Below are 27,340 nucleotides of genomic sequence, written 5' to 3'. Positions count from 1 at the left end.
TACACAATTACCCTTAGGTTATAGTAAAAAAATATATATACTTTAACTGGAACTCCTGTAATTGCACAGATTTTCAAAATAGTACTCTTACTTTGCAGGAATTGTTCAAGGTTAACCTAAAATACCATTACAAGAAAATATCCAGTGCTTTGATTCATTTTTGAAGGGATTATTTATTGAATTCTGATTTTGCTGGACTGTGTCCTTTGCTGGACTGGTCTGTTTCTTGACTCTAACCACAGATCAAGGGAAAGAATGTATAAACAAGGAACTTCAACATTCCATTCACTTAATTGATCCCAAATGCTACTTGACATTGATTATTGGCACATCCAATCTTTCGCCCATTTATTTGTTTACAGTGCCTCATCAACTTTTAAACAATACCTAAAGAAATATTAAATTGCTTCATTTTGCCCAGAAATTCATTCAAAAATCTCACCAACATATGAAACAGCTAACTTTTTGTTACTCTTCTTATCGTTGGATTAACATTTTCCCCTCAGACTAGAAGCACATTTTAAGAACTGACACAATGATGTGCTGTATGGAAGACTATTTTCTCTGGTTGGCCAGACTCCTGGAGATTTGGTCACGTGACATTCCGCGACAACTCATTCCACACTTTTAAGGAGGTAATTTTTGATACTCTCGCTGATACGTTTTTAGTTAATAAACAAAAGTGAGCTCAACTTATTTTCTGAGGCAGTCATGAAAATGTTTGTTTTCTTAACTCCCAGAGAATATACTGCACTGCGGTAGGATAAAATATTACATCAATCTAAGAACTTATTCTTCAGAGTATAAAAGAGAAAAAAATAAACATTTTGAAAACTCCATGTAGTAATAATCTAAAGCAAAATATGCCAATTGACCCATGATGCTATTTTGCAATTTGAGGTGAGAACAAGTACAATTTTTTACATCAGTTCAGTATAATCAGATTCATATTTTTCTTGAAATATTGATTTTATCTTTTACACTTTATCAATGACTGTGATGTCTGAATTTTCAGAAACTTGACTAATAGAATAAAAAGGGATGAATTTGTAGCTGGTGCCCCCAGGTAACCATTATTCTGAATCACCATATCCCTAATTATGTTTTGGTTTAGTTTTTCTCTGATCTTGGCAATTTACTTGCAAATGTTTCGTCACCATGCAAGGAGACATCATCAGTGTGCTGTTGCAGTGTTGACCCTAATTATAATGAAACTTCTTCAAATCATATCTGTCAATAAGCTGAAGTAATCATTCATTGTCTTAAAACTTCAGGATTTTTCCATTATTTCTTTATAACTTTCATTGTGTTTTGGTGTTCTGTTATGAACATGAGCTAAAGTTAAATATTACATTGAAAGGCGAATACTTTTAGGCATCATTAACAGAGAAGAAAGCAATTTGCACCAGATAAGCAACTTGTTTACTGTAAGCAAAGATTAATGCTTAATTTGAACCAAATATAACATTTATAAGTCAGTAGCACCTTGACCCATTATACTGTGATATGTCAGTATGTAAAATCATTGCTACATCTGATGACAGATTCTGCAGGAAAAATATACTGCCCCTAACAGCATAAACAAAATATACAAATTGAAATATTCCGTACAATCAATTGTTACTTGAATGAAAAAAATATTAATGGAAGCATGCTTATCTACCTTCACTATAAACAAATTATAATTTCTGTAAAGATGCAAAGTAATTTAACTAGTGTATTAATTTATAGTATTGGCTGGGAGATTAGAAAAATAATTCCTTAAGATTCCAAGTCTCCATAGGTGTGAGATGGAACAAGATATTATACTTACTATTCATTTTTCCTAAGATGGTGCTGATATTTGCCCAGTTTTAACTTCACCTGTGGCCCTAAGTCCTTCAGTTTTCAGTATCCTGTTAAAAAGTAAAGATGAGACTGTTTTGAAGATGCAAGCTATTAGAAACCTGTTACCATCTCATGAACTCTTTGTTAGCCAAATATTTTGATATACATATATACATCCAACATAACTTGAAAGTTCTAAGCAACAAAGAAATCTAATGTTCATAATGTGGAAGAACTGCAGGAGGTTTAAATAAGCCAGCATCTAATACCCTTAAACAATCAAATTATTTTGTTTGTGTTAGAACTCAAATTGTCTGGAACATTTGCCAAACAAACCCTTCAGACGCAATAGATTAGCACATTGTTTTTTCTCTCTCTCTGAAAAATCTCAGTCATGTAGACAATTGCATATGAAAATTTAATTGCTTAAAGGCATGATGGTTAACTGTTGTTTATTCTCTATTTTTGATGTTTGAAGTTGCAGCAGTAATCTGACAACACAGAAATGAAATAATGTAAATAATGCCTTGTGTTTTCTTTTCTCTGGCAGTTTTCTCTTGACTATTTTCAATTTGGTAAACTCGAGTTTGGCATTTAATGATAACTTCCTCTCATGAGTATATAACTATATTGCAAGGATAAGAGATTATCAATTGATAATCTGGCATTGTAATTTCTTGCTTCATATGTGGATAAATAAATTATACATATTTTCATCATTTTAAAATGTATGTTTGTATCCATGTGTTTCTCTTACACGGCAGATCTCTCAAAACTATTTTGAAGCCACATTGAACTTTTTCTTGTGATCATTTGCGTTCCTTGATCTGCAGAATTAGCATTTTCTAACAGTTTCAAAGTTTCAAATTAAGAGAATGCAGGATTTCTTTTTGTCAATCGTAATTTACATCAAAAACTAGTAAAAGTGGAATTTTTGTTATCCTGTTGCAAGCCACCATATTATTCTGTCTAATATATCTAGAATTAATCACATGTTTGCCAAGGCTGAGGTGCTGAAATGCAGCTGCTAATATCTTTTGATATTATATCATGGCCTTTAATTATTATAACTTATTATTTCTATTGCAAGATTTGTTTAAAACAAGTGCAGAACCCCTCAAAGTACTATGTTTTATCAATAACTTGCAATTTGATCAATAATTAATAACTAATTTGGTTAAAGGACTAAACTTACAAAGATAACCTTGTCTTTCTTTTCATATTCAATACATTCTGCCTGATAAAACTTTTGTTTATCATGCCCCATCTTCTTTCTCCCTAATCTCTGCATTCCTTCAAACTCTTTCACTTCACCCTTGACAGACCAGACTTTAGATGTCTATGCTCAAGGTTCTGGTACTCCCTCTGTAGTCTTTTTTGCCTCTCTAGCTCTCTCTCCTCCACATACTATGTGTTGTTGAATAAGACTCTGGCTACATATTACCTCTTCTTTTAGCAGGATTTCTAATGGTATCTGATAAATTCCCTCAAATTTCTTGCAATTTTCTATAGCTATACAGGTGCTACTCGTCAGTATGAGTTTGTACTGACATCATTGTAAAATTAACAGGCCAGGTGTTGCTGGCTATGACCTATAATGCTCAACGTTTGTTCAAAGTAAATTAATTTTTTGAAGTACCTACATGTAATTATACACTATTCTGAGATTCAGTATCTCGCAGGCATTCACAGTAAAATAAAGAAATGCAGTAGAATCAATAAAAAAAAATTTGGCACAAATGGAGAGTGACAAACAACCAATGTGTGTACGGAAAGAAGCATCTGCCGCTCAACTGTTCAAGCAAGTGCAGCTGATACATTCTATCAGGTCAAACCTCCGCTGCCTGCACCTCTATCCACCCCAGATTTTTGAGCTTATCGTGCCACTTTAGCCAGGCAGGGTCTTTCTGAGACTTTCACTTGGCATGTGATTTTCAGATCCTGCACTGGTCATCTAACTTGCAAGGTGTGATAGATACCCCATTGATTTCCGTAGGAATTCCAGGTTTATTGTTAAGGAGGCAGAGGAAGATATACTTTATATAAAATTGTTTTGATTTCATTCGATATTGCCAATTAATTCTAAATAGTCTTATGTGTTCCGAATGTTCTTGCAAAATATTTGATTATTATCAGTACTTCTAGTTATTTACTTCAATTACAGTAAAAATTAAATACCTCCGGACGTCAAAGACAAACTTGTTAACATTCTTGACAGGTGGCAGATCCTCAACAACCCATCACACTGCCTCCCCACCAAAACACTCCAACATTGCTCCTGGCAAACCTTATCATGAACATTCCTGGACTACCTTTCACAAGACTTTGTTGCCATCCAGGTTTCATGACCCAAATAGAGGGCAGTAGTTTTGCTCCAGTGCATTGGGCTAGGGTACTCATGAAGGCATAGAAGGGCTTCAAGTAGCCTTTCCAAGAAGTTGGGCTGAGTTGACCATGATTTCTAGGACAATAAATCCCCAATATACAGTAGTATCAAAAATTGGTCTTATTAGTTTCTTGTTTTCTGTAGAATCTGGTAAGTAATTATTCTGATTAATCTGAGAAATAAAAAAAAGTGGAACTGCTCTGCTAAATTCAAGCCAGTACACATGATCAGAAGGCTCTAGAAAAAAAATATCTTCTCCATTTCAACGTATTGTTGTGGATGTGTTTGCTGGTGACATTGGGCCTAATGTTGGAAAAAAGTATTCCAAGAGCTAATTTTTTGTGACCCATATACTCAAAAATTACTGAGCAATGTTTCGGAGTATGTATTATTTTTTTCTAAATTCTTGCCCATGTTGAATGCGGGCAAAGTTACAGTAAGCTGATGGACACTAAAAATGTCTAAGAATCTGAAACAGGAAACGAAACTGGGACTGAGGTCAAAGTATATGCAAAACCAATATGTCTGGAACATGTCATTTGATGATTCCAAGATGTATGAAGAGTACAAAAAAAGATGAATAGCACAAAAAGTCCATATGTTAAACAAACTGGAGGATAAGGAGAAGCCCCAGAAACATATACTGGAGCATCTGGTAAAATGGAGAAACCGATCCAGCTGGATTGAAGTCAATGTTGAACACTTAAAATGTGGTTCGTGTTTAAAACGCCAAACATTTTCTTTGATATTTACTGCTTCTTTTCCCAATAGTGATAGCATTTATTTACATTCTAATATATGCCAAGAGGATGCATTGAGTTTCTTATTGTGTTTTCGCTAAGGATTTAAACAGATTTTCATTGATCTAAAGAAAGAGATAGAAAGTGACTGAAACTGTTTTATAATAAAGCTACTACTACATTTTACATAATTATACAAGACAAATAATTTTGTTAGTTTATATTGAGGAGCCAAATCAGATAGGTTTCTAAGTAGCTTTTGAAATGTTGAATGTTATTCATATTATGTAAGAAATCTCCATAGAAGCAAATTGTGCTTAAACTATCATTTTAGTTACAAATTATAGCATGAGCAAGGATGTTCTCTCAGTGAATTATCAACTGATATCTTTTTACTTAGCTTTGTTCCTAATGGGATTCCAGTAAGGCTACTCATGGTAAGTTGTCAAGTTGCATCTTCATGCGTGCTTAGAGCTGCAAACCATAGGAAATGCAACCTAAATCAAAGAGTACAAAATATGATTCGTGCTAATATAGAATTATCATTGTTATCTGCACATGCCCCTAGCCCCAGTTTCGACTGTACTCCAATGTTGTAATTATGCAAAGGTGCACTTTGATCTTAAAAAATATTTAAATATAGTTTCAACTGATTTCAATGGGATATGTAACCATAGCTATTAATTCAAATTTTTGCTTATGTTCTCAAATCATAAATACATATGAAGCATTGCTTACTGCAGCAAATAGCAACTATTTTTAAAACTTTTACATCCTTTACCATTGCAAGTTAAACACAAAGATGCATTTTACATGTAATATAATTATTTCAGAAGTTATGAAGTAATTGAATGTTTGACTATAAATTAAATACTTGCCTCTTTGTTGCACAGCAACTGTGAACTAACCTGCTATATCACCTACTAATGCACCTGGGAAATTTACTAGATACTTAATGCTCATAGATTTTGCAGATGCATGCACTTAAATATGGTCAAGAAGGCGTTTTGTCTGTGGTTTGATCTCTGATTATAGGCATATCAAAACACCTCAAATTTGGCATCTCTATAACAGTTATTTCTAATACAGAAAAGGGGCCAGAATGATAATCAGACTATCCCATGAGTGAAAGTTCCAAACTGAAATTCATCAACTTTAAGAGGAGTGTATATTAAATCAGATGGCTCTAACAATGGGACAGATTGACGTAACCCCCATCTTGTCTAGATAAGCCTGGAATGTGAATTTCATAGGTACAACATCCTCTAATGTTCTGCCTAAGTGTACAGTATTATATAGAAACTGACTCAGATTGATGAGAAAACCTGATGTTGGGCAGAAAGTTGGCAGTTACCATAGGCAAAACACATGGGATTGTCATTATTACTAACAGACAAATATTTGATGAAATTAGTTAAAATCTATGAAGATTTCAGGAAAATAAAGTTAATATTTTAATCAAGCATCACACAAACTAGAAAGGCCAAGATTTTCCCCCTCAACATTGGACAGAAAATGCTAAAAAAAAATTATAATGGATAAGTTTGAAAGCTATGTGTTTATTTTCTAGATTCTATTGTTTCAAAGAGTTACAGCTCATTTCCAGATAGCTGAGACAATAAATTCAAGATAGAAATCTTTGTTTTAGGGAATCAGTAGATACTGGACAGAGCTGGAAAGTACCGATGAATTAAAAGATCAGTCATGGCCTTATTGAATATTGACGTAATTAAGAAGGGCCGAATGGCTCTCTATTCCCTCAAGTTGTTATGCTTCTCCCTATTCTTCGTAAAAAAAAACAGATTTGCGAATTTGAGAATTTACAGACAGCAAAAGAAATACGTGCTTGAAGTTTAAATGAACATGGTCAAAATGATTTTGACATACACATTGTTCATTTCGCAATGAAGTCTCAGATTCCTTGATAATGAATAAAAGTACTGTTAATTTACCTTCTCCGTTACATAATTGTGTGCCAGTTTTACAGCCACAGATATTGCATTTATTCATGGCATTCTGTTAAGAAATAAAGCTCCACGTTCCATGATATATCACATTTTCTTTTGCAATTGATATTCCAATCATGAGATGTTTTCTTCTGTACAATCGAAATGTGGGTATGCACGATGCGCACAGAAATAGTTTGAGGTAAAATTGTGTGGTAAATGCAACTGTTGTTTAACAGCCTGCTTTCCACCAACCCGCGTCTATACATGTTAACACAAAAGTTCTGGAGTTTCATTCAAAACTGAAGAGCTGAAACAAAACGACCTTAATGTTGAAAACAGCAGTTTGGCCCAAGACACACACACACACACACACACACACACACACACACACACACACACACACACACACACACACTGTCAATGAATCAAAACTGTTTGCAAAATTCATAACGCAGCTACATTAAAAGAACTTTTATATTTCCGGCAGGTCACGTATTCATCAAGCGACTGAAGCCTGGAGCGTCCCCTTCTCAAACGCCCCAACCCGATCGCGCTTAAATATCAGATGGCAATCACTAAACAATTCTAATTACTTTAAAATATCAAAATGCACGAAGTGCAGGAAATATGATCTGGACCTGAGCTGGAAATTCTGAGGCAGATACCTGGGTGAATGGTTAAAGGAGCTGAGAGGAAGGTGACAGCTACTTCAGTGAAGCATCGATTATTTCAATGTATATGCAAAGTTGTTCTTCTGCTATACACTTTACCGCCGGCTTTTATTGTGGTCCCTAAACTCTTGGCATGAAGGATATGTTATACCTTCTCCTTACAGCTATTTCCATCACTGAAGAAGGAGGTAGTTAAACAGTACACGCATTTCTGTCAGCTGCTATTGATCATAAATCAAAGATCTGAATAATGTTCTCTTGGAATTAAAGGGTAAGCATAATATTTCAAATAAAGCAATGCAAGACGGGAGTTGGGGGGGGGGGGGTAGGAGCTGTTTATCCATTAGACATAAATGCAAAGTTTGCCCGAAATAAAAGCCGAATAGAACCACATTGAAATATAAATGCTTTAATTGTCTTACGAAGCCGATTCATGCACAACATAATTTCAGATTTTGGAGAGAGAGGAAAAAAATACTAATTAAATCCAGTATCTGAGGACTGGAGATGTTTGATAACTAAAATCTTCATCAGCAATTTATCTTCCTGGAGCATAAATTTACTGCAAAGCTGTGCTTTCATAGCTCTGACGAGTCCTATTAATCTTCTTCACCAAGTTTTCGATAGGAGTCTACAGCTATTTGTGCCATGTGATCCACTAACATCTGAATTGTCACTAGAAGGGCAGAAGGGAGATTCCACGCTAGCCTGCTTTTCGCGTAGAGTTCGAAGAATAGCTGAGATACACTCGGATACCAAACCTATTCAGTTCGAATTGATCAGTGTTTTCCTACCTCGCTCTCAATATTTTACTTAATATAAATTGCAGTCGTATGGGATCAATCTCTTAAGATTAGGAACTCACTGTCCATATCACTGTAGAAAAATGAAAATCCTAAAGTTATCACTCGATGTCATGAAACCGACGATCATCCACTATACATTTGAAAACAAATATAATAAATTCTCATTAATTGTAATAATTATGGAGCTGCAAGATCTCGGCGAGCAATTGCATTCAGTGGGATCAAGTTATCATTGAAGTATAAAGAAGGCTGAGGTGGGGTGGGAAGGGTTGCAGTTGGGGCTTGCTTGCATCCGGACGCGAGAGATTACAGAAAACCCAGGCCATTATCTTGTAAAGAGCAAAACTGAATCTTTCTTCAGGGAGAGAGAGAAACAGAAATCTGCATTTACCAGAATATTGTTCCGATTGCTCATAATGTGTAGTAAGATATGTTCAGAATCCTTTCCGTGAGGGAATTTGAAATACATTTTGAATATAGTAATTGAATGCAAATTTTAAAAAAGCATTTTAGACTTAGTGTTCGGAAAATGAAAGATACAGAAACTGTATTACGCCGAATTATGTAGAAAACAGCACAGACATAATGAATTTGATCGTTAAGTTGTAACCGGATAGCGAGCAGTCATTTTATGGAGATAGAGAATCACAGAGTAACCCTATTGCAATGTCACGGCACAGCAGAGTCAAACTTATCTCCCACTATTATCACCCTTACAAACTACATCCACTTTGGTTGTAAAGAGAAGAGGGAAGGGGAAAGGAAGAGATAGAAAAATGCTGGCGTTCTGCCTAAAGAGAAATCATTGAAACAAATTAATCCTTCGCCGGTTAAATTGACATGGCAATCCATCATCACAGAGCCAGCCTCTGAAAGCAATCTACTGGCTGCGTGTTCTCAGATTGGCCCTGGGGGCACAGAGACAGATAGAGAAGGTGAGGGGTGGGGGAGGGAGTGTAACCTGCACCTTTAAATGAACAACAAAGTGTTTATGGAAGGAATGTTAAAACACACGCATACACAAGAAACGTAAAAGTTAAAGCATCCAAGTCGGTGATTAATGGAAGTTAAAACGAGTAGTGATTTGACTGTTCAGCAAGAAATTCAAAGCAGACAGCAGGTGAAAACTGGCACTGCCTTCTCTCTACACCTTAAATAAACAATATGGTTCTTTGGTTAAAAATACGACACTGTCCAGATCCAGATTAGTAAAATAAAAACAAAAATAAAACAGACTTTAAAATACAGCACAATATAAGAATGGCGAAATCGTGTCTTAAGATCACAATGAAACACCTAGCTATCATTGACAGGAAACGAGATGCAGAAAAGAACAGAAAGTCTCAATGATTAACTAATAACTGGATGGGATAATCACTGCCATCGGCAGAACGGCAGCTTCGTGCAGAATGGGGAGCTGGGGTAAAAGGGAGAGTTAATTTCTATTTCACCAATGTCTGAACTCTCAGTTAAAACAATCTTGCATTTTGGAAAAGTTGCGTAAGGAGTCGCTGAAAGCAAGAGATAGAGAAGTTGTGTGGTACAAGGCTATCCGGGGGATTCACGTTAAAAACCCTTACCAATATATTAAGAGAAAACACTACAAAAACCTGGCGTTTCCCCAATAATTAAAGTGGACAGTGACAAATTGGTTTACATCGGTAACACAAATCGTGTCTGCACTAGTTTAGAAGCAACTAAGAAAAAAAAGGTTTTACAGGAGTTTTTTTAAGTTTATTATATTGATTCTCGCAATGCCTGGTACCATTGTCAAGACATGTGCAGCATGCATATGCATTCACTGGACAAATAAACTTCTTAATAAATCCTATTTTCTCCTTTTTTCCCCATGCTTATTTTTAAGTCCTCAGAATATCCATCACTTTGCTGAGCAAACTTTCACTTTCTTCCGCCGCAAATCATCTTCCTGACAATCCCCGTTGACAGCTCTTGTTTACTGTTTGTTTCTTTTGTCTCTGTGTATCGATCAGATTTCCTTGCTACCTTTCAGCATCATTTATGGTGTAACGTAATTGAGTTCAAAGTGCACCGCGAGTTTGTTCTGATGAATTTATGCATTCGGCATGGGCATGGATTAAGAAAATCACACGTTACCAATATTTTTTGCACTGGAGTGAAGGTTTTAAGAAAGCAGGTTCTTAATGGCACACAATAAAGACGGGAGAATGGATGGTGGACTACTTTTGAGAGGAGGGTTTCTTGTAAATTAATTTTTTACAAATATAATGCAGCTGAAACTAAGTAACTTTAACAACTTGGGATTTTCCAAGATCTCATGTACAATAAACTAATACCAAAATTTCATTACAAGATCAGCATTCAGTGTAAAACATATCAGTTAATCCCATATTTTCTGATATCTCCACAATGTGCCATACCTCAAAGAAGTTTATCACCAAAGACCAGCAATGATTCTCTACCTTGTATCCAGTTATACATCAATCAGATTCTAGTAATATTCTCGTTTACTCTAAATCTTTCCGCCCAGCTTTCAAACTCGATCAGATTTTTTTTTAGCATGTTCATTAGCCTAGTTAATCTTTGTTATCTTGGGCCTGTAAGGGTTAATCAGGGCAGCAGCGTGAGGCCCAGGGTCAGAGGTGCCCATCCTAGTCTCGGCGCGGGACTTTTGCTGGAAGGTGAGGGAAAACGCATATTCTCTCTCACACACAAACGCACACATCACCATCCCCTCCACCTGCAGCTTGCAGTTTATCTCCAGGGAGTGCAAAACAGGAGATGACACTCTGCAAATCGCTAATTAGACTTCCCAGATACCTCGGGATGCGATTTGCCTTTTCGCTTCTATGTAGCTATACAGCTAAATATAGATGGAATCTCAATTTATTTAAAATGTTAGCTAGCATTTATGTAGTTGGTGTGTGTGTGTGTGATTCTGTTTACATCAATGTTGTGACACTTAGTATTTATCCGGGGAATGCTTTGGAATGTACGGGCATGCTGTATTCATGTAGTGGTATGTACTGAGTACAGTATTATGTGTCCGTCCCTTTCGTTTTATAACAACACCTGAGACAAATGCAGTTGATGTCCAATTGCTTGAGCCTTCCGCAGATGTCTCAGCCCTCGCCACCTCTTAAATTCCCCATTCCATAATTCTGCAGTACTGCCTTATTGTTTCCCCTCGGTCTTGCACTTACCCCACCGTCCGAAATCGCTTTCTAATCAGTGTCTATTGATTTTCGCACCTCTTTTTATCCTGTTATCCCCACATCTGAGACATGCCTTTAAAACCTCTCTTTAGAAACAATGATTTACCCCTTTGCTCCGTTCTCACCAGCGAAAAACAATCGATATCCCGTGTTATTTGTGTGTGATCAGTAAATATTTAGTGTGGTGACATCTTCAGCTTCCCTCCAAATCGATACAAGACCCAATAGGCGGCGTGTTGCAATCTGTAGACAAGTACTGTCTGCTGTTCTCTATGGTGTACCTTTCAAGCCTTTTTCTTTCTTTCTGCTCCTCTGCTAAGATCAATTTCTTCTTGCCTCAACCTCTGAGTCACGCCAGTAACCCTTCAGTGCGACACGATATATAATAAGCTGGTTGTCTTGTTATCGTCAACTTTCCAGTCACAAAACTGGATGAATCGTATTACAGCTACACTGTACACTGCTGCTTATTAGCTTTATCCAGCGCCTATTGGTGCTGATCCGAATTTTATTGGCGCCATACACTCGAAGGACCGTATATCCACCAATAAATAAATAGTGTGGTATCTATTTCTAACAATATTATATTTTACTATAATTAATTGTTAAGCTTTTTTAGTATTGAAGATTGCAGAAACAACAAAGTTCGCACATTTGTCATTATCTTCATTGCTAAAGATGAACTTAGAAATTGAAGATGCATTTTTTTTATATCCTCTGCAGGGCTGTTAATAATTTTATTCATTGTCAAGCAGTCCGCGCGTTCTATCTTTGGCAATTAGGTCACAATATCATATTCTAACATGTTGCACATCCTTCACTAGACCTAACACTGTTAACTTTAAATAAAGTATGCACTCAATGTGATCAAAATAATTGTGACTTAAACAACCCTTTTTATAAAAAATATGAATAAGCCGAGCTTCTCGTTAAAAACAATAACGGTTAACGTACTAATCGACCTCATTTCAATCCAACCACAAGACTTTTAAGAAATTCGGAGCTACACATATATCTGACAGTTAGTCATACAGACGTTAAACACCTTGGGAAAAAAAGCGCTCACATATCAACAATTAAAGCTTAGTGTTACATATTAGCGAAAAGATTTATAGTCATGCATTTAAATAGTTCGCCTTCGTTTGACAATTTTACTTATAAATGTCTTCCTTTTGACATGAAGATTTCATATATATATAAAGACCTGTACTTTTAGTATATGTTATTGTTAGTATGTAGTGTCCAGTAGAAACGTCTGTGTTACTTAGGTTCTGATATCTATTGTGCCATTGGAAATGGCTGTATGGAAAAGTGGTGGAGCGGCTAATACTGGCAAGATTTGGAAGTGCACATGTACTTAATGATTTAATTGCAGCAGATTCCAACCACCCTAGAATCTGGAGGGTGAGCAGTATTTAGCTGCAATCAGGCCAGAAATGTTGCACAAGATTTTTCTCTTGAAAGAACGCCTATGTGTCCATTGAAGGGCGCTGATCCGAAAAGACAGAGGGGACAAATAAAAATCGATCTGAAGCGACCCTGGCCGTCCTTTTCACACGATTCACACACAATCCCCTCTCAACTCTGCCAAGACAAAGGCCTGGGGCTGGAGAGATTCTCCACCAGCTACAGATACCCTTTTGGAAAACGCGGAGATAGATTTACACTGGGCACAAACTCCATTCTACATCAGCAGATCATCTCAAACCTCAAAGAAATATTTGCTCTTCTTCAAAGCGTAGATAGGGGCGGGGTGAGGTGTTGTGCTTTTGGAGGATGGATCAGTTCTGTACCCTGAGTCTGAAACAATTTTAGAGATGAAATAGAAGACAAATAAATAAGTTGTCTGAACTCCAGTAACCGCAGAAATCAGCCATTCTTGGCAGTGGTTAGAAGAGGTGATGAGGGGCTGAGTAACTTAATAATTTAACTTAATTATTTATTCCCTTCTCTTCTGGCTGGACTAACATAGTCGCCGTGTACTTCTGGTTTGCAACTAATGCACGCATTCTGCACAGTTTTCTGTACTTTTGGCCTTCCATCACTACCAACTCCCCCACCCCTCCACTACCATCACCTCCGCCCTCACACCACCTCCCCCCTCCCTCCGAAAATCTATTTATTTGAAACTTTTATTAAAAGCGTAGAACTGACCGGAGCAAAGGGGCGAAATTGCGCAGGGCTGGGTATTACTCGCTCGGGGGTTTAAAAGGCGCGGATCGCATTCCACTGCACTTTCCGTCAGCTCGGCGATATCGATAGGCCCATAAAGTTAACCATAAGACTGGGCGAAAGTTAAATTGCAAATCGAAAGTACTTCCCTGGTTTCTGAATATTTATATCAGCCTCTCGCTCTCGCAAAAGACTATCTTTTATCAGTTTACACTATCGGTCGAGCAAACAGATGACGGTCGATGAAATGAATGATTCTCTTCAATAGGCAAATAGATCAGGTGAGGAGGAGACGAGCCCTCCTTCAGTTCACCTGCCAGAGAAAAAAAGAGATTCATCTCACTCAGTAGTTTCCAACTCGGTTCCGCCAAGATTCACAACTTCCTGTGTCCAGCGGAGACTCGAACCCATCACGATGCAAATAATTTCGGACACTGAACAAAGACAATTGCAAGCAATGATGTTTGGTATGTTTTTAATAAATATACGTATATATACTTTTGTTTACTTAATCGAGGGAAAATACGTTTTTCTTGATCAAAACATTATCGTTCTTAAACACCTGTATTAATTAATCTATATTATTTTGACACGAAGCAGGTTTTGAATTTCAACACATGCTCTACTTTGTAGCCTATTGAATATCTGTTAAAACAATTAAAGTTTAGCTTTAATTATTTTTAGATTTAATGGGGGAAATCATTAAATCAAGCTCGGGTTCTCGTTCTGATTATTTTGATAATCTGCTGCTCAGTTCTTACGTTCCGGTTAGTTATGTACGTGTTTCCAAATGTATTAGCGATCACCGGTCGGGAATTCAATCGAACCGTGAATGGGCTGCAGCATCGCAAGATAGTGTAATATTGGGCAATATGCGGCATAACCATAAAAAATAAACATATTCGCCAACCCCTAAACAAAGCCAAGGTACCTAGAACCTTTTTAAAGCGATTGCCGGTCGAAAGCGTAGAAATCCAAAGCGTCTGTCCCGTATCTGGCTGCCGTATCTTCACTGTTTCAATGAATTAGATATGTTTTTCATTCAATGCTAAATTGCTGTGAAATAGTGCTATGATTTACAACGCTAGATATCGCCGGCAAGCTCATTTAAATAAAAAAAACTTTTGTTTTTAAAATAAGAAAACAGCCAGAATCGCTGCAACTGAGCGAGTAAACGTTGCTACAATCAACAGATTTAATTTGAACTGTGTATAGAAATTGGTACTCACCACTTTTATCTAGATCCAGACACTCATCTGATGATTTTTGTGGGCAAAGTATGTATTTATTTATTTGAGGGATGAAGCGGGCGGCTTCGGTTTGGCTTTACTGCATTAGATGGACCGTTTTAGAGGGAGGGGGGTCTATTAGCAATCGGTTGTTTTGGAAAAAAGACCAATTCCAGGCACTTAAATCAACCCAAGCGTCCAAGCAGTTCTAGAAAAAACAAAGCGACGAAGATCACGCAGTCCCGCTCAGCAACGTCCGAATCAATTAGAGAAAAATCCTAAAGAATTAATCATATTAAAGGTACAGAAGTTTTTTTTCGGGGTATAAAGGACGCGTTGTGAGCGAGGAGGCGCCGTGATCCCTTTGAATGGCTTTTCTGCTCCGGAGTTCTACAGCGACACTCCATACGCTAGGTGGCAGCCAGATACTGTACAAGATTTTGACAAATTCTCCAGCATATGCTGCGATTTAGCACTGTAAATTTTTCAGAAGCCCGCTGCACTGACAGCTCCCGGCGGTTATCAAAGTGCCACAAGTCACCGTTTAGAAACTGCAATGACTTTGAGATCACCGGGACACAATGGGAACCACTTTCCCTATTCATTGTGTTGAAATGTAGTGAGAGAGAAAGAAACGGCGAATTCACAGGGAACTCAAATTCAATAGATCTAGCTGGTTATCAACTGGGAAGTAAGTGGCATCTAGTTCGTGTTATAAATAGGTTTCAATGGGCATGCCATAGTTGGCATAGAACACAATATTAATTTACCAATTCCTATACACCTCCATCCTTTGGAAACTATCTAAGCTCCGACTGATTAGTTTCTGATTGTCTCTCTGCTTGGTTCCGAAGCAACTCAAACTTACTTTTGGAATTATCACGAAGTTAATCTTACTATCTGTCATTAAAAAATTAAAACAGCGATTCAAATTTGCTCCAGCAAATACACGTTCCAAACTTTTGCCTGCAACTCTTAAAAAAGGCTTTTAGCAACACGCACCCTTGGCAAGATGTGTGTGATATTGACACGTTGTTTAATTACTAACAAAAGATACTCATTTCATATTTCTCAAAACTGCCCGTATATGGTATCTAGTCCGTCGAATGGCTGCTCAAATTAAATTAGGCTTTAGCCTAACTCATTTAAGCTGCTCAATTTAAATCTACGCGCATTTGTTTGTCTTTTTGTAACTTGCAACATCTATTGCCTTAGATACTATACTGGTGATGTTATCCCTTCTCTACTGAACAAAGTGAGGCAGTTCCTGTGAGATTGCATTGTGAAGTAGAGATTACAAGGAAAAAGAGTTTATTTACATCCAAGTAAACATATGTGTTACATATTTTAATCATTTCCTTTAATTATAAGGACACTGCTAAGAAACTATACCCACAAATTACGTACATTCGAATAGATTTCTGAATGAAGATCAGCAAGGCACAGAGGGAAAATATTGTCTTCTTCGAAGTAACGGTATTTAAGGACTTCAAAGTGACACCTGTTTAATACAATGTTCCATGTTTTGTGTAATATCATTCAACGGGTATGATTTTATATTTCATGTATTAACTGCGTAATAATACAATCATCATTAGAAGTGAGAATATCTAAATATTCCCGATTGCGCATACTATCAAATTTGAAAGCATTTATCAAATGTACAAGATGCATCTAAGATGTGCTTTAAAGCGCGTATGTATTAAATGATAGACTTTTTGTTAAAATACCGTGAAATGTGCAGTTGGAATTCAGCGCGAGCGGATTCTTAATAGCACGCAGCTTCAACAATAATGTATTTTTTTTCTTCATACACACTAATTCAATTGAAAGTACTTATTTAGCTTACTATAAGAATTTCGCAAAGTATTAATTGCTGCTACTAAATGTACAATAGGACCGACCTCTCCAAAAGCACTGATTCTACGTGTCCGTATATTTCTCACGACATTTGTCAATTCTGCCTTGTTGAAATGTCAGTTTTCTAGTTAATTTTAGTAGCACTGCCAACAGAATAACCCACCCAGCCCAGAGTGACCCTTAAATATAATGTGGTATAAATGGAGATGTCTCCCTTCCAAAGTAAATGCATGATGCATTAAAATCCATTATTATAAAGGGACAAGGGAGTAAGTCTTGTCGGAGGAACTACGCTCCAAAGAATCGTCCGTCCACCAAGGTCCGAGTATTTTGATGCATATCTGCATATCCTTATGAATATAGCAGGCTTCCTATAAGTTTCAATGTATCTAACTAGCCAGTTATACACATACTTCAAAGGCTTTTTTCACCTTTTAGTATTTCAAAGTAAACGCGTTTTTATCCGAATTAATAATGGTTCATCTGATGAATAAGACCCTCTCGAGTATTCATGGCTTTTCTACGGCTAGATACCTTGTGGAAAGCACAGAAACAATTATTCCCCATAAACTAGCCGTAGCTGATTTCTGACATTATTTTACTTTGTTGTATTTGGACGCTCTCATTAAAAATTCTCCATAATCCTCGCTAACATTATGATGTCCCAATTAACACAATAGCATCGCCGCTAATGTTGAGCCATTCTTCATCATCAACTTGTTTTAGATACAACTAACGCGTTTTTTAAAATTTCGTATTGATGAATCTTTGATTTTTCAGGAATATGCTTATCCCAGAAGCTATCAAAATTATATACACACATTAGATATATTGTAAACTCTGGTGTAGTGATTTAATAATGTTGAATAAACTCTTCATATATCAAAATTCTCCTGCAAGACACGCTTGTATAAATAATTTTAATTGGGATTGCTCAGTGTTTGTTGTTGCGTGCGTTTACTGAGTATTTTCTTCCATATTATTTATTAGATTATTTCATATTATCTATATATATTAATTTTATCTATTTGTGGTTCATTTGTTGTAGTTGCATTTATAAAATCTACAGTTACCTATCGCTACCCATCCTTCAAGATTTTTTTAAATCAAAAAGTAAAGGTGGTGTGGGGGAGAAATAAAAAAAAACTTATTTTTCGAAGTAGACCTCTGCGCATGGATTTAATGTAAATTTGTTGCCGGCCAGGATGTGCTAGATAATAAGTAAGGTGCCTATCCAATGCGGTGCAGGGGGCGGGCCAGATGTCCCAGCCCCTCGAACCTAAAGCTCTGACCAGTCGCCTTTGATTGTCAGTCGCCAGCAGCCGCCGCTTGGCTCCGTCACTCGGCAGCGCCATATAAGGAAAGCATCTCCATAGAAACGTGTCAGTTTCAATAGTCGTGTCAAAGTTCACTATATACAGCCATCCGCGCAGATTTCCCCTTTCAGAAAAATTACTCCGCAAGCCCGCTCGTTCAAATCGGATTCACTTCCATCCCCCTTTTGCATATTTGATCAGTTTGATTCTCTCTCTCTTCCTTTTTTTTTGCCTCCTCTCGCATGAGAGAGGTTCTATAGCTCTCCCTTTTTCACGACGTCGACTCTTTTTTTGTAGTCTCTTTTGCTGGCGAGTTGTTGACTCTCATCGTTTGTATGTGCAGTTCCAGCACTACCAGTACGGCGGAGAATTTATGATCAGTTGATGGTCGGGCACTTCTACTCCGGATCGTGCATCTGCCTTCAGGAGTCGATCATTTTTTTTGTTTTCAATCTTTAACCTTTCGTCCCCCTTCTTCCTTTCTTGATGGGTTTCCTGAATGGCTGACTGCGTGTTGCCCTGGTCCTGGCCCCCCGACACTCGCCTCTTCTCTGCCGATCGGGTTTGAACTGCTGCACTCTCTTTCTCTCTCTCTCTCCCCCTCTCTCTCTCTCTCTCTCTCTCTCTCTCTCTCTCTCTCTCTCTCTCTCTCTCTCTCTCTCTCTCTCTCTCTCTCTCTCTCTCTCCCCTCTCTCTTCTCCCTCTCTCTCTCTCTCTCTCTCTCTCTCTCTCTCTCTCTCTCTCTCTCTCTCTTTCTCTCTTTCTTTCTTTCTCTCTCTCTGTATTTTTTGGTCGGCTAATCCACTCTCCTTCCTTCATTTTCCTGATTTGCCGATTCGAAAGACCTTTTTTTTCGCTGCCTGATAACACTCTGCCCGAGATATGGCAATGGTAGTTAGTACGTGGCGAGACCCGCAGGACGACGTGGCCGGAGCGCAGGGCACACAGCCACCCCCGCCTCAGCAAGGACCGCAACAGCCTTCTGGAGCACCCCTTACCCCGCAGACCCCGGGCCAGCCGGGAGCCCCGGGCACCCCGGCCCAGTCCAACCAACAGCAAGGCGAGAAGCAGCAGCAGCATATCGAGTGTGTGGTGTGCGGGGATAAATCGAGCGGCAAACACTACGGCCAGTTCACCTGCGAGGGTTGCAAGAGTTTCTTTAAAAGAAGTGTGCGCAGAAACTTGACGTACACATGTCGTGCCAACAGGAACTGCCCCATAGACCAACACCACCGCAATCAGTGTCAGTACTGTCGCCTGAAAAAATGCCTCAAAGTCGGCATGAGACGGGAAGGTATTGAGAATTCATTTATTTCAAATGTTTGATCCGATCTAACCACCAACCCCCACTTCCATCTAGCAAAAAATGCTACACAGCGCTTGGTTAATTCTATAAAGTTAAAATGGGCTATCATGCATGCATATTGCAACCATTTGCTATCGCCTGTCTTTACAGTTTATGGTTGAAAAAAAAGTCCTTTAAGTGTTCTTATAAATGTTTTTTTTTTGCTTTCACTTTGTATGTGTATGTGGTTGTGTGTGAAAGAGAAAGAGAGAGAGAGAACTGTGTGTGGGGGGGGGAGAGAGTGCTTGAAAATTGCAAGTTGTAGATTAACCATAGAAAGCGTGTTTTGATTGTAATCTAATTTGAAAAATGTGTTATGTTACACATGAAACTTCACATGAAAAGAGAGGAGGGTGCTAATAATGCTCTGTGCAAGTTAGAGCAGTTTGCAGAGTAAAGTCCAGATAGGAAAATAAATCAGTCATTGTAAAATATTTAATCAGTTTTTACACGCTTTGGGGAAATGACATAGCAAAATTGCATTACAGTGCTTGGCTTAACATATGCAGTTGTGGTTTACAATATGCAGCATTATACTGTAGCATGGGTGAGATTTATATAAAAATGATAGTGTCTGCGGCAGCTCATGCTATTTTTGTAAATAGCTAGGAGTATGTATTGTGTGCAAACTGTCTGAAAATGTGGTAAGATTCAGGTTTCAATATCTGTAGTCTGTTCTTTTCGCACTGCAGCAGTCCAAAGGGGAAGAATGCCACCTACACAACCGACTCCAGGCCAGTTCGCCTTGACAAACGGAGACCCACTCAACTGCCATTCCTATTTATCGGGATATATCTCCCTGTTACTGCGGGCCGAGCCCTACCCGACCTCCCGCTACGGCAGCCAGTGCATGCAACCGAACAATATCATGGGCATTGAAAACATTTGTGAACTGGCCGCTCGGCTGCTCTTCAGCGCCGTGGAATGGGCGAGGAATATCCCTTTCTTCCCGGATCTGCAGATCACAGACCAGGTAGCCCTGCTAAGGCTGACCTGGAGTGAGTTGTTTGTTCTGAACGCTGCCCAGTGCTCCATGCCTCTTCATGTGGCTCCTCTCTTGGCCGCCGCCGGGCTCCATGCGTCTCCTATGTCTGCAGACAGGGTCGTTGCGTTCATGGATCACATAAGGATCTTCCAGGAACAGGTCGAAAAACTCAAGGCTTTGCACGTCGATTCGGCAGAGTACAGCTGCTTAAAGGCCATTGTCCTCTTTACTTCAGGTAAGCAAATATTCACATCAAAATATGGCTGATCTGTAATCATGAACAGCCATGATATCAGATCAGAATGGAGATTCAGGAAAATGTTCAGCTCTACTTTCAGTGTACTTAGCGTACTGTCATGTACCCTCCATATAATGTATTGTAATATTAAAATAGCTGAAAAGTCTTAATGCTTTAGCAAAATACAAGTTTCTAATTATGATGAAAGCACTTATTCAGTTTTTAAACCATTTGTAGTGATTTATGTCATGGACAGTTGCTGCTTATTTTCCAACGTTTTGTAATGCGATATATATTTCACGATGTGTGAATATAGAACTGAAAGGAGAGTAAATTATAATTATTTTTCCATTTGTCATATTTTACAAAGTGAGTCAATTTCCTTCATGTAATGCTCAGAATTGCTGAATTTAAGTTATAGTAATAGCACAACCGTTCTTTAAGGGCTGGTATTAAGCTTTCAGCGATTGATATCAGGAAATTGAAAATTCCAGTTTATGTGGGAAAGCTGTTCACAAGCCCTTCCTTGTTGTGTCAGAGTGATCTGGGTATCTAGAGGACTCTCTGGACACCTTCCAGTGCTCCAGTCGTGACCCAAACTTCCTTTTTTTATATTATTACTTCACACATAAAATGATGCTTTTCCAAAATGTCTTTTTTTGTTAACCGAGCTAATCAAATTAAAGTGAGCATTTAGTTCGAGAAAAACAATATCCAGGCTACTGAGCTTAAGTGAGGGTGACGTTTTGTGTGTTTGCTTTAAGTTATCACATGCCAGTTTTTATGAAGTAGTATTTTTCTTAGTCTTTTTTTAATACTTGAATTACTAACCGACTTGGAAACACTTTTAAATGTTATGCGGTTTATTTTGTTTGTTCAGTCTACTTGATCCTACTCAACCAAGAACAATCGATGACATTACCATAGCAGTTAATTTATTACTATTTGTAAAATGTCAGGCCTTGTGTGCAGCGAAGCAAACTCACTGTTTTGTGAGCACTTTGGTGTTACATGCTGATAAAATAAAAACATATATATATATACACACATGTAAATATATACGCTGTTCGTCAGTGCAAGTTAAATCTGGTTTAAGTTTACAAACGCGAAAAAAAAGTATTCTGTAAATTGTGGTTGTGAATGGTTGCTGTATCTGTGCTTTGTGTTTTCTTTGATGCCTGTAATAATATGCGTCTGCTGGGCTTGGTTTGCAGCATTGCGAGATGCAATGGCTAGGTCAGGTCATAACCTATGCTTTCTAATTAAAGGTCCCATGCAAGTATGAGTGTAATATATTTAATCCTACATTTTTTTCTAATATATTTCTTTTTTTTCGCTCTTTCCTTTGTGCCCTCTTTCCTTAATGAAGATGCTTGCGGTTTGTCTGATGTGGCCCATATAGAAAGCTTACAGGAGAAATCGCAATGTGCTCTGGAGGAGTATGTGCGCAGCCAGTACCCGAACCAACCGACCCGTTTTGGGAAGCTTTTACTTCGTCTCCCTTCTCTTCGCACCGTCTCATCTTCTGTCATCGAGCAATTATTCTTCGTCCGTTTGGTAGGTAAAACCCCCATAGAAACCCTGATCCGTGATATGTTACTATCCGGGAGCAGCTTCAACTGGCCTTACATGTCGATTCAATAAATAGGAGGGGAAAAGGCAAGTGACATTATTTTGCAAATTCCTTCTGTAAGGAAGGAATTAAAAGGCTGTTACAAGTTTACCTATGTGACACAAAAAATTGAAGAGAGGGAAGAATAAAAAGGACTGTGGATTTCAATGACTGTACACGAACTTAAAAAACGCATTCAAAAACTCTCCTGTGTCGTTCAGAACAACTTGCTACTTATCATTTTGTAACAAAAGGAAATTAGTCTTTTATTTTGGTTTATTTTGTAAACTTTTGAGAAATATCGATATAAAGATAAGTGCATTTAAACAAGAATTTCAAAATTAGGAGGAAAGAAAAATAACATTTTCCAAATTATTATAAATTGTCCGGTGTCTATGTATCTATAGCTGTTTTGTATTTTTCCTGGTTTCAAACCAGTCTCCTCTGTGATTCTCTACTAATAATTTTGATATAACCATTGCTTCTTATCAGATACGGTGTATCACATAAATATGTTCTGCAAGAATTAAAACTGAATCCGCTAAAATGTTAGATGAAAGGGGTTTTTGACAGAAATGCAACTTAATGCTGGAAGCGCACTTATAGTGTTAACTCAAAAGACGTTTAATTTGGGGGAAATTGACTGCAGACCAATATTAAATGATACACACTTGTAATTTAAAAATCCATTGTTGAAAACTCGTTAATATTGACATGTGGGGGTTGGGGGCGGGAGTAGAATGTGGGTATATATCTGAAAGAAAAATATTTTATGTGTCCAAGACACAGTACAATTTTTTCATTAAATTTATGTGGCTCAATTTAGTTCCTATTGCAGTATAAAAACGTACGAGGCTCCAAAACACGCCCGTTTGTATATTTCCCACCCATTTGTCACAATTATAAATCCTTCGCCCTTTTAAAGGAAAAAAAATACCACAATTTCTTTTCTTGGATTCAGCATGGAACTCGATGTCGGCACTTACTATTTGACATGTGGTTAATTAAGTATCTGGAGTTTACAGTCGTGTATACAAGCTGAAGGGTTTTTTTTAAAGTGCAAAATTTCTGTACTGTAAAAGTTATGATTGGATTGTTTGGTCAGTCTTGTGTGTTATATTCAAGAAAAAATGAAAGTATTCGGAGATTATAATATTATTTGATATATGAAACTTCTCGCTGTTACAATTGTATGTTCACCCAAGGGAAAAAAAATCTCATTACAATGGTCAAACATTGCAGTTTACTGGAGTCATTACAATTCGTGCATTATTTGTCTTACTTACTCGATATACCTGTATAGTTTACTGCCACAGTCTGTAGTAGTGGACAAACCACATGCTTTTTCAATGAAAGGATATATCGTGAACTCATGCTGCTCCTTGCCTTTAAGTTTTAGCAATGACACCTTAAAGATACAGTCAAATGCCCCTATATGACAGCCGAACCCCGTCCTTTTAAAATTCAAAATGCCATGGGGATTTTGACCACCGACTCTTATTTAGTTCTAACTTAAGTGCCTGTGCAACCAATGTACATTAGACAGGTGTTAGGAAGCATGGATCATTATGTGTTTTAATGGTCAGGATTTTGTTTTGAAGCTTATTGTGTCTAAAGTTCACGCACAGAACACACTTAAACAAGCAATTGCTACTAGGAACAGTGTTGATTGTAAATAAAATATATTAAATGAGATTTATTCAAAAAAGTATGTCTGGAAAAATGTGGTTGCCAATTTTTGTTATTGGAAGATCTTCAAACGGAAGATGATGTGGCTGACGTTTGATGTGTAGCACTACAAGTGAGCCTGATTTTATGTATATAAATATAAATTCATTTGAATTTTTATATATGGGAATAGACTGTGAGAGCATGGCCACAGGTCGCTAACACATTTTACATTTGTTACATACATGTAAATGTTTGATTGTATAGAGGATATACATTTGGGCGAATGTTTGCCTTCAGTGCTCCCATATACCCGTGTTTAAAGGCAAAACACACACACACAAAAGCAAAAATAAAAAACAGAGCGAGCTGGTTTGGGTTGGCCAAGCCATTTGTTCCGAGCTTTTCTGGTAGTGCTGCTACCCACACTGCAGTGTGAAAACTTGCATTTTGTCCCTTTTTTAAAAAAAAATAAAAAAACTTTTTTTTTGTGTGTGGCTGTCCAGCCACATTCTACATCATGTTGTGGTTGCACAAAAACAAAAGAATCATTTTGTATAGTTGATGGAACAGTGATCTTTACCTGTTATAGAGACAGATCTGGACCAGAAATGATGTATGATTGTGATTATTAACACGTTTGCAGCTGACCCACGTTTTTTTTTACTTCAGGGTATTGCTACGCTGTTCTAACTTATAGATCGAGCCTTTTCAGATGTTTTTTATTGCAAGTAATATGTGTGTGGAGTTACTACGCCAGACTCCTGTTTGTGTTAGCTATTGTATACAGCGTTTTTGTTGTAAATTGTTCTTGGTATTAAATTATAATTTATGGCTTTGAATCAAAGTCTCTCCCTGTTTCATTCCCTATTTTCTTAACTTAAATATTGATAAATCGAAGCTTTCATCATAATAAACGATTCTGCATATAATCTGTACTAGGTACGAGCTTGTATTGCCGTACAGTAAAGTTCCACAATTGGAAATTGCTGGATCAGATGGTCTGCATTCAGTTTAGATTAGTTTAAAAATAATAACATTCCTCTCCGTCGCATCCCCTCCACACTAAAAAAGTTTCCCCTTTTCTCCTTGCGTTAGAACAATAACATTAACCCGGGGGTGAAACTGACAAAAGGGATTGAAATTGACGAGCTTGTCCTTTAACTGGCGAGATCTGAGGCCGTTGAAATATGGTGACGCTCCCCTGAAGTGTCCATTTTTTTCCTGCGGCCCTTTTTTTTATCTGATCTTACTTCGCATTTCTGTGCTAGGGGTTAAAAGAAACCAGCCAAACATGATCTGCAAGCTTGTACGGCTCCGGCGTGCCGCCCCTCCTCCCCCTCCCTCTCTCAGTCTCTCTCTCTCTCTCTCCCTCTCGCAGTCTCTCTCTCCCCCCCTCTCTCAGTCTCTCTCTCTCTCTCTCTCTCTCTCTCTCTCTCTCTCTCTCTCTCTCTCTCTCTCTCTCTCTCTCTCTCTCTCTCTCTCTCTCAAACACACATTACACACACTCACACATACACACTCACACACACACACACACACCCATGTTGCGAGTAAACGGAGGTGTGGGCAATGTGACTTCACTCGGCATGCTCAGTAACCCAAGTGATTTGCCTTTAACCGCTAATGACCAAACCTCGGTAATTCTGAGGGGTGGGGGCATATCAGATCATGTTTTACAATGCGGCCAGGCGATCTTTAAACATCAACAAAAAGCCCCATTAAGAGGATATAACTCAATATAACACCACCTGCACTGCATCAAATCCAGTGCGATTTCCAAAGGCTGCTTTAAAACCTAGGCGATGTTGTTACAACATGAAGTTTGGTGAATTCTTTCTTGTTTGTCTTTAATGTATTTTTGGGAGGTGGCGGGGGTGGTGGTGGTGGTGGTGGGGGGGGGGGGTCGGATTGTATTTGTAATCGGAGATCGAGCGTGTGAAAGTATGTGTTCAGCCGGCTGGGTTTAGTGTCCTGTTAGCAACCCAACATGGCGTCGTGTAATATGCTGCCGTCTCCAGGCGAGTAGTAATAGGAAGCACATTTCAGCCCCCCTTTTCTACTTACGTTCAGAGCCGCTCTAATAAAACTATTAGCAGCAGCATTAGTGCATCGTATTTATAAAATATGTATATATTTACAATGTATATATGTATATTTGCGATCGTAACTGAGAGCGATCCAAAGGAGAAACTGAGAAGATTCGGGTCTGTTGCTGGAAGTGCTGTTGTTTTTTTTTTGCAAAAGGCAGCCAGGTTTTACCCCTTGCAGTCCTCGAGGTAACAAGGCCCGACGTTTCACGCGATCCTTTTGTGGTTTGACATTTAAATATGCAAAAATCAGCAGCCTCAATTCAATCACAACTCACTTTAACTTTAGAGAGAGGAGTGCTGGCTACACACAACCACAAAAACTATGATCCATATTTGCTTAGATAGTTGTCTCCTTAATGCTCTATTTACATTACCGCGTCCCATATAACGTACTTCTCACTTCTTCATTTATTTTTTAATTGCAAAGACCAAAAGGGTTAAATTCAATCCTGTGCAGCTCAGCTTAATGGCGCAATGACAAAGCCAAAAAGAAAAGGCACAAGTGATTAAACAAAGTTTGGATTCCCCGTGCCACCGACTTAAGGGAAATGCATTTACAGCCTTCGAGACGCAGACACGATCTGAATTCTAAACCCCTGCGAGCATTTATTTATTTAAACTGGGTTGAAAGTTGCTTCAGATGATCTCCCCCCCCCCCTTTTTCTCGAATTTCAAAGCCTCCCTACTGCGCTGTTGCCTAATTAATGGTGAAACGCAACTCAATCTAATTACTCAGTAATTTTAAAGCAGTTAAAACTGGGCGTTGGTTGTAACAGGATTCGAGTTGATGAAAGAAAGTTTACTTGAAATGTGTGTCTGTGTGTAGGCTCAATCAATATAAATGTATTAATTAAAAAAGTGATCGCCAGAATATGCTTTAAAGATCAAGCCTTTAAAAACAGTGGCGTTTATAAAACACGAAGGGCAATATAGACAGGATACATGGCAAAAAATTCAGTTCCAAACATATAATCCAAAGCAAGATTTATTTTAATGTACCTTTAACGCAAAGATGATTGTCATTACACTCACAACCTCAAAGGGACTGAAATGCAATTTTGCAGCAATTTGTATCATGGTTCTAGGGGGCTGATTTTAGTTGACAACGCGTGTGCTGGGTTTGAACTCTATAATTTGCACTTATGTCCCCGTATTAGGATCGTACAGCGAACTAATGAGCTCTTGCTTAGCCGAATGTCACATTTATTTATTTTCTTCGGCGAGAAAGTTTCAGAAAGCGAAGAGCGTT

General features: G+C 38.0%; 1 protein-coding gene and 1 long non-coding RNA gene across 18 annotated transcripts in view; one reads left to right on the top strand and one right to left on the bottom strand.

Moving 5' to 3' along the window:
* Positions 1-17,731, bottom strand: part of LOC132382473 (uncharacterized) — a 38,137-nt gene extending 20,406 nt beyond the window's left edge. For 8 of the 15 annotated variants that reach the window (XR_009508332.1, XR_009508329.1, XR_009508333.1 and 5 more), the window contains exon 1: positions 1,814-1,984. This is a non-coding gene — a long non-coding RNA (uncharacterized LOC132382473). Of the gene's footprint in view, positions 1-1,813; positions 1,985-5,349; positions 5,451-11,854; positions 11,981-13,727; positions 14,180-14,676; positions 14,948-14,974 lie in introns of those variants that run through there. The other 7 variants (XR_009508331.1, XR_009508334.1, XR_009508330.1 and 4 more) reach the window with 7 other exon arrangements.
* On the top strand, positions 14,082-24,509 carry LOC132382470 (COUP transcription factor 2). Of its 3 annotated transcripts, none has more exons than XM_059952699.1 (3): positions 14,082-14,212; positions 20,188-20,715; positions 22,088-24,509. In XM_059952699.1, the coding sequence occupies exons 1-3, from the start codon at positions 14,161-14,163 to the stop codon at positions 22,360-22,362; spliced, it is 855 nt and encodes a 284-aa protein (XP_059808682.1). In that variant the 5' UTR covers positions 14,082-14,160; the 3' UTR covers positions 22,363-24,509. The 3 variants fall into 3 exon arrangements, with proteins under 3 accessions (XP_059808682.1, XP_059808681.1, XP_059808680.1); XM_059952698.1 differs by lacking the exon at positions 14,082-14,212 and adding an exon at positions 18,886-19,444; XM_059952697.1 differs by lacking the exon at positions 14,082-14,212 and adding an exon at positions 18,886-19,444 and having other exon boundaries at positions 20,167-20,715.
* Positions 24,510-27,340: the final 2,831 nt, after the last annotated feature.

Source organism: Hypanus sabinus, chromosome 28 (assembly GCF_030144855.1).
Source record: "Hypanus sabinus isolate sHypSab1 chromosome 28, sHypSab1.hap1, whole genome shotgun sequence".
Lineage (NCBI taxonomy): Eukaryota > Metazoa > Chordata > Chondrichthyes > Myliobatiformes > Dasyatidae > Hypanus > Hypanus sabinus.
The sequence above is the reverse complement of the archived record's forward strand: the minus strand, read 5'-3'. Positions and strand labels throughout refer to the sequence as shown.